General features: G+C 36.7%; 1 protein-coding gene across 1 annotated transcript; it reads right to left on the bottom strand.

Moving 5' to 3' along the window:
* Positions 1–1,176: 1,176 nt before the first annotated feature.
* On the bottom strand, positions 1,177–6,740 carry LOC122034708 (ATP synthase gamma chain 1, chloroplastic-like). The gene is made up of 2 exons (XM_042594045.1): positions 5,203–6,740; positions 1,177–1,328 (listed from the first exon to the last, which is right to left on the bottom strand). Exon 1 carries the CDS (start codon positions 6,390–6,392, stop codon positions 5,271–5,273), a length of 1,122 nt encoding a protein of 373 aa, XP_042449979.1. The 5' UTR covers positions 6,393–6,740; the 3' UTR covers positions 1,177–1,328; positions 5,203–5,270.
* Positions 6,741–8,356: the final 1,616 nt, after the last annotated feature.

The following is an 8,356-nucleotide window of genomic DNA, read 5'->3' as shown; positions in this document are numbered from 1 at the left end:
CTGACCGGCCTATGTGCTCTGTGTTTCCGGGCCCTCTACTGCAGGCCTGTGGATCGAGCTGACTCCTCTCAGCTCTGCCGCTCCCAACCCACTTCTGCCTATGCTGAGCCCTGACTGCCCTGTCAGCTTGCCTTTTTGACCGCCAAGTCGCCATGACTATTGACCGCCACCTCCTCGTGACTTTTGACCGCCACATAGCCTGGACTTTTCTAATCCTTTCCTCTTGGGCCCCTCCATCACTAACCGTATCACAAAGTATTACTTGTTTCAACTCACTCATGCAAATATTGATACCTAAATTACCCTCAGATTTTTTAAGTACAAAAATTTCAAAATTGAGTACAAAAAGTCCAAAATGAGTATAATTCATGTTAAATTCAACACTTTACACTATAATCTAGTACTCTATACTAGGATCGAGTATATTTTCTATCGAAATTAACCCTCATATTTTTCGGTAAAAATAGTCTAAAAATGAGTATAATTCATATTAAATTCAGCACATTAAACTAAAATCGAGTATATTTTGAGGTGAAAAAAGAATCGTTTATTCTAAGTACTCAATTTTGCATGCAGTACTCAATTTAATAGAAAATATACTAGATTCTAAGTTAATATACTCAATTTAAAAGGATTTATACTGATTTTTAGACTTTTTGTACCTAAAAATATCATGGGCAATTAGGTAAAGATGTTTGACTGGGGAGTGAAAACAAAGATTTTTATGGATGGGGACTGCATGCAAAGATTTGTTTGTCAATAGGGACTGCATGCAAAATTACCCATGAAAAAATAGGAAAGAATGAAGAGAGAAAATGATGAGAGAAGAAATATAATGAAAAATTGAGGAAAGAATGATGAGAGAGTGTGTGTGATGAGAGAGAATACAGAGAGAAATGGTAGAAATGTGTGATGAGAGAAAATGAGGAGAGAGAGTATAGTAAGAGAGAAAGTGTGATGCTAGAGTGAGGGAAGAGAAAATATGATGACAAAAGACGAATACACTCACCCCAACAAGGAAAGAGAAAATATCATAAGAGAAAACAAGGAAAGAGAGTGAAATGAAAGAAAAATTGAATAAATATACTAAGGGTATTTCATTCAAAACTTAATTCTTATTCTCATTCCATCAAAACCCAAGACAGTGAGTTTCATCTATATTCAAATTTTTATGTTTTATTTCAAAATCATGATTTCATTCCCATCAACCAAACATAAAATTTAGGAATGAATTCATTCCCTCATTCCTATTAATAATTTCCTGCTTGCTCAGCCTCTGTCGAACACCGAAAAATCGTCATTCCTGGTTCCCCTGCTTTTGCTTTCACCTACATGTATTAATTAAATAATCAAGCAGCAGATTATTCACCAGATCAAGTTAAATCCTGAAAATTAAATATAGAATGAATGAGAATTTGATGCGTAATAAAGCAATAAGAGCATCCACATCAACTACCTTATCCAAAAATTTTGTCCTAAATTTTGGATAAGGTAACTAAAACCCTCTGCATTAGTTACCCTATCTATTCCCTAAATTTAGATTTGATGAATAATGATTTTCTAAATTTAAGGAATGAAATCTTTACCTTAAAAATAAAATAATATTTCTTTTTAATCTCTCTCATTCCCCTCAATCTTTTCAATCTCTCTCCTTTCACTCATTCCATAAATATAATAATAAAAAATAGAAGAAAGAGAAGAAAATAATAAAAAAAATTAAGGATGATGGAAATTTTAGGGTATTTGATGTAATGTGTAGTGAAAATTGATTATGTAAATTTAATAAAGTGGGTCATTTACTCTAAATTTTAGATATAATAATAGAGAAACCGATGTAGATGCTCTAAGTAACTGGACGCCATTCTCATAGTATGCATAGGGCTCCTTCTTTACCATACCCACGTAGATCTGACCATGGTTCGGAATTGACGATTTGACGGTTCAGAACCATCAGTTCAACGGTTCCTGACCGGTTGACCCTTAACCTTAACCGCCCAAAGCAGTTACAGTTCACTATTCGGAATCACTGATTCACAGTTCGGTTAACAGTTCTCTGCAATTCAAGATTATTATATTAAAAAAATTAAAAATTATTTTAAAAAGGGTTTTGCACTTATTTAAGTTGCCTACGTATCTCCTTAGGGTATAGGGGAATCAAAGCTCACATAGTTCTTTTATATTTTTACCCTTTTACATTGTCACTCACTTACATTTCCCATTTCTGTTGTATTCATTCCTTCAATATTAAAATCTTTAATTTCGTCATCCGAAGTTGCATTCCTTGGATTCTTTTCTCGGCTTTGGCCCAATCGTTTAGTAATGTTTGGACTTCCAATGAGTCGGGAGACAAAGTTAATCATCGTTCATCTAATATGTTGCTGCCGACACTGAACGTCTGCTCCATAGCAACAGTTGACACTGGATAAGCTAACATTTCTTTGGCGATCACAAAAAGAACGAGACAGCTTTGAGCCTTTTATGACTAACACTTTAAGATATTAAAATTTTCGCTATTTGTTCCATTAAAATCAAAAGAAATCGTAAAATAATTCTCAAGTTCCTGTGTGGAACTTGAGGATCCTCATGGACGTTTCACCCGTTCTTTTAATAAAAGTTGTACTTTTATAAGTTTTAAATTACTACTAGTAGTTTGTTGTATTTCAGAAATATTAATTTGTGTTCCATATTTTACATAATATTGATTATAAATATCATATAAATAAATTCTAATATGATATATAATATTAATTAGATTAGAGGAAGAAGAATCTTCAATTAGAATTAAAGCGTCATAATAGAAAGTTAACATTTCTGGTAAAAATTCTAATTTAAATCTAGGATGTAAAACAAATGCAATTAAATAAATTTCAGGAATAAAATAAAAATATTTTTCCCATTTAGTTTTTATAACTAAGATACAAGAAAATAAAGATTTATTATTAATATGTTCATTTAAAATTAATATTATATTAGATTTTTTTTTAAACTAATTGAACAGTCAGATAATAAACACCAAAAAATTATTCGTTTGCATCATTAAATACTTTTAAAATTTCACAAATATTACTACAAATATGTGAAAATAAATATATATTAGTATAAATAAAATTAAAAATAAACTATGCACTTAATTAAATTTATTTTTCACTACACACTACATCAACTATTCTAAAATTTATATTTTTTATTTTTTTATTATTTTCCTCTCTTCCAATTTTACTTTTATTTTTTCTTCTTTTATATAATATCTTCTTCTCATTATCAAATTCATTTTTTATTTCTTTTTTCTCCTAAATTAAATGATATTTTAATTTTTAAAAAATTAATTTCATTCCTTAAACTTAAAATATTATTAATGAAATTTAAATTTAGGGAATAAATAGGATAAATGAGATAAAAATTTTTTATATAAAATATAAAATTTAAATAAATGTTATATTTAAGAAAATTAACCTGAATCTTCTAAATAATAGGAAGGGAAGAACAAAGGAGCTCCTCCACTCCTTTTTGCCACGTTCACACTGTGGATGCTCTTAGCGTTATAGGAATCGCTTCACCTTGTTCAAGGAAGCACTTATTCAGATCGTGTCTCCCTCACCGCCCTATTTTTTTTTTTTTTTTTTTTTTTTTTGTCTAAATCACTTTCCTTTTTTTTCCCCTTAGAGGACATAATTTGTTTGAAGTCATGGTGCATTTATTCTTCCTACATAGCAAATTGATGAGTGATATACTTTATTATCTTTATTCTCTCTTAGCCATCATGCCCATTGGCTACCTCAAAATGCAACTCTTACACTAAGTTTTGTTCCTTTTTCTAATGCTATTCGTAATTTATTGAATAGATATTTATTTACTGAACCAATCCAATACAATTCAGTGGGTAACTTCATGTGTTTCACTTGGATTGAATTAGCATCTAATTTTCGAATTGATTAGTTAGATCAGTGAAAAAACAAACAAATAATGATTAGCTGTTCTGAGAAGCCTTTTTTATCCTTTCTCCGATAATGTATTATCTTTGGTTCATGACGTTCTTATTGTTGAATTGGTATTTTGTCATCGTTGCAACACATGAAATCTTCCATTGCAATTTGCACAAGAAATGCAGGAAAAAAGGTGACTGTTGTGTTGAATATGCACTATGAAGGTGGCTGTCTCACTCAGTGCATCTATTCCTAACATCGATACACAATCAGAAGCTAGATCCAGTGAAGAATGAATTTGACTGGTTAGTGCAAGCTTACATTAAATATGCCCAAACTTTCAACTGTAGTGTGTGTGTGTCCTCAGGCAACAATTTTGAACAAGTTCAGAGATTGGCCAAAAAAAACTACAGAGTACGTAGGTTGCTAGACTTCATGGTCTGGGAGGAGCCAATAAGGCATATATAATGCTCAACCATATCTCAAGTTATATTGGATAGACAGCATGGTGTTATAAACTAAAAAAAAAAAAAGTAGAGAACATTCTCTACAATTTTTTTTTTCTTTGTGAAAAAACCTAATTCAACGTTCATCATTTCCAGAGTAATGTTGTCTACAAAATGTTGAATTCCAACTCATCTCAAGAGAATTCAGATGCAAGCTGTGTGCTTATTATATACTAGGCTCTGGTTTCAAGCAGTAATTCAATGGATAAAAAAGTGAAATGGCTAGCAATGATGATAGTCGTAAATAACATTCAAGGATCTATACGTGCCTTCCTAGTGGAAACTAGGAACAAAAAGCTAAGATCCAGCGTAGAGCTAAACAAGTGTGCCAGTTAAATTAGCATACAAAAGCATTACATTGTAAACTACCACTATGAACTTTTGAGGTTTTGTTATGTTTTAAGTAAAGAACATTCTCTTCGAAATGTTTTCGTTTTGGAGCATGGCCAAGCTAACTTTCATCATTCCAAAAATAGTGTTCTGTTCAAAATATTGATATCTAATTTATCCAAAGAGAATCTAGATTCAAGCTATGTATGTATATATTGACAGTTATCATATCTCGAAGTAATTTAGGCTGATAAAAAAATAGAAATGATAGCAATTTAATTATGATAACAGCATTTTCATTTGAGGATCCATAGTTGTCTTCCTTATGGAAGCATGGAACAAAAGCAGTCTCTATAACTATAATGTCTTCTCTCATATAGAAAAAAAAAGAAGAAGAAGGATATGAAATGAATCATGCAGTACTCAAGAAAAATGCAACTTACAGCATAAGAAGATGCAAGGCCAGACAGGACAAGAGAGAAATGGTGTCTTGATCCATGGAACAAACAGATCAGGAAAGGGCATCCGCACCGGCAATGATCTCCAATATCTCCCCGGTGATCTTCGCCTGTCGCTCCCGGTTGTAGGAGATGGCTAGCGTCCTTTTCAGTTCCACGGCGTTGTCAGTGGCGTTGCTCATGGCAGCCATTCTCGCCGAAACCTCACTCGCCAGTGACTCCTGCAGGGCCCTCAGTATCTGGCTGTTGAGATACAGAGGCAGCAGGGCGTCCAAGATCTGCACCGGGTCCTGCTCGAACTCCATGATTGGAGAGAAGGAAGGCGTTGGGATCCGCACTGTCTCCCACTCCACCGTGAGCTTCCCTTCCTTGGTGGTGAGGCGGAAGAGCTCGTCCTCCGCGGCGTCAACGCAGACCCCGTTGGCATCGCAGATCTCGCCTTTTGGGGAGAGCGGGAGGAGAGTTTGGATGACGGGGTCAGACTTGACGAGGGAAACGAATCTTGTGTAGAGAAGCTCTACCTTGTCGACCTCCTCGCTGACGAAGAGGGAGAATACCTCATCAGCAATGGCCTGCGCCTTCTTAGTGGTAGGCAGGTTGCCCGCCTCGAGGAAGCGGTCGACGGGAATGTAAGGGCGGCGTTGGAAGTAGGTGCTGCCCTTCTTCCCCACGCTGATAACTGTGTAAGCTATGCCAAGGGCGGACAGCTCGGCGATGCGCTGTTCCGCCTTTTTGATGATGCCGTTGTTGAAGCCGCCGCAAAGGCCACGATCGCTGGTGACCACCAGGAGGCCGACCTTCCGGACGGGGCGGACTCGGGTGAGGGGCACGTCCACGTCCTCCGTCTGCAGCCGTTCGTTGATGCTGTAGAGCACCTCGACGAGGGTCTCGGAGAAGGGGCGGCTATTGACGACGGCTTCCTGGGCACGGCGGACCTTGGCGGCAGCCACCAGCTTCATGGCCTCCGTGATCTTTTGGGTGTTCTTGACGGAGTCGATGCGATTCCTCAGCTCGCGTAAGCCGCAACTTATAGCGGTGGCGGAACGAAATCGCCGCGTCGAGGCGCCGGCAGATGGGAGGCGCAAGGTTGAGAAGAAGGCAATAGAGGAGAAGCGATCGAGGTGGGGCGGATTGGCCGAAGAAGTCCACATCAGGGCAAGTTTTGAGCACGACATGCTCGATGATATTCCTAGAAGAAAAATTGACGTAACTAATGGTTTGCTCCCTTTACATGTGCACAAATCACAATGCTCAGTCGCTTTTTATTGAGCCAGAAAATAAAATAAAATAAATTGGTAAACATTTCCGGCGACGGAAGGATGAAAGGGGAAGCGTTGAAGTGGGTGCAGTGTTGATGTTAAAATTCCACCCAGGCATTGAAATAAGATCAAGCAAGCAAATTAAACTCAACCAGAAATGTTTGATGGAGATTGTGAAACAAACAAGGTGGCATCCTCCAAAAGAGGTTTAAAAGAAAGGAAAATCATGTCTATCATCAGTTATCATGGGTGTCATAATAGCGATGGTCGATCCATTCATTTGGACGTTCTCTTCTGGTACTGCGCCTTCATCCATTTGATGCCCGTGGTGGTGCCGCTCTTGGCCTTGCTTGCTCCAACTGCTGCAGCCGCTTTAGCCTTCCCGAAGCTCGAAGAAGCGAACGCCTTCGCCTTCTCCATCTTCTTGTTGTCTTTCCCGCTCTCCTTGTTCTTGTCGTCGTAGTCGTCGTCGTCGTTCAGTCCGCCAGCGCCCCACTGATCTGCCCAACTTGGAGCTCCATTCGCCATGCTCTGCATTTGATAAAATCGACACGGTTCATTTGCTATCGGCAACACCATCATTCAAATTATCATCCGAATGATTGGGAGATCATGCAGGCCGACTAATTGAAAAGGTCGTTAGAAAAATCACCAAGACATCACAAGAACAAGAACATTTCTTCCCACAAAATGATGCATCCCCAATTTACACCGGCAAACGGATTCGAAGTAATCTAATATTCGATGCTTATCAGATCAAACGCCAAGCAAGCAATCCAAAGTGAGAAAAATTAACATCGACTTTTCCAGAATTTTTTCTCTCTTCCTATCAACACAACGTCATCTCTTAAGATTCCACCGGAAGATTTTCTTATAAGCTTGTAAAGAAGAAAACGCATACTAGATTGGAAATCTTATGAAATAATCCTGAGAATCTCCTTGGCCACCAAAAACCGAAAGAAAACGAAGAACAGGAGGCGAGAAAGGTACCTCTTTACCTCAAGAAGTGAAGAAAACGAGTCTTCGTCCTGCTGATTCGATGGGGGTGTCGGACTTGGATGGCTCTCTTGATGTGGAATGAAATCACTTTGTTTAAACGAATCGAAGGGGTGAGAATATGTACCAGCGTTAAAGGCACATGACTCAGCCAACCCAATCTAACAGCCCTCTCGCTGAGAGATGGTCCCGATGAATACGGTCACCAATTAACAGCTTTCCATTCACACACAAAAAAAAAAAAATACATAAAGAGGAAAAAAAAAGTAAGGAAAAAAACTCCTTTCTATTATCTACCAATAAAGTTTCCTTTGTTATATATTAATTGCCGTCATACCTTTGGGAATCGTTGAAGAGTCGGCGAAAAGCCGTATTCAACAATTCCATAGGGCTGAACTTTCGGAAAGATAGCTGTCATTTGTATAAACAAACAAATAACAACATCAACAAAAAAACAGGGATTCTCATTCTTCTTCTTCTCTTTCCTCTCCGTTTGCAGTGTCGTGTCAACGGTTGTATCTGGAAATGAACACAAACCTACAAACTTCTTGGACTTGAATATTTTTCGTCTTACGCAACTTAAACTCGTTTGCCCACATCTATAATATCCACAATTTTTTCTAACTGTTGAAATTTTAATCCTGGTATGAATTTGAATGCTTAATTGGAAAAACTCTATTCAATTAGTCGAGTTTAATTTTATTTACATTCCCGAAGTTTTTAAATCATTTTCTACGTTTATCTACAATGAACTAGTAGTTTAAATAACTATTATTTTTAAAATTATTGTTTCAAATAATTTAATTTTAACTTGAATAAATCGAAAACTTAAAAAATGGATGTAAATGAATAAAAAAAAATAATACAAAAATTAGATTTTCAGT

The sequence above is a fragment of the Zingiber officinale genome, chromosome 1A (assembly GCF_018446385.1).
Source record: "Zingiber officinale cultivar Zhangliang chromosome 1A, Zo_v1.1, whole genome shotgun sequence".
NCBI classification, from domain to species: domain Eukaryota; kingdom Viridiplantae; phylum Streptophyta; class Magnoliopsida; order Zingiberales; family Zingiberaceae; genus Zingiber; species Zingiber officinale.
This window is presented reverse-complemented; position numbering and strand designations above follow the sequence as displayed.

Coding starts and splice junctions, on each gene's coding strand:
- LOC122034708 (XM_042594045.1), bottom strand. CDS start 6,392: ATGTCGTGCTCAAAACTTGCCCTGATGTGGACTTCTTCGGCCAATCCG.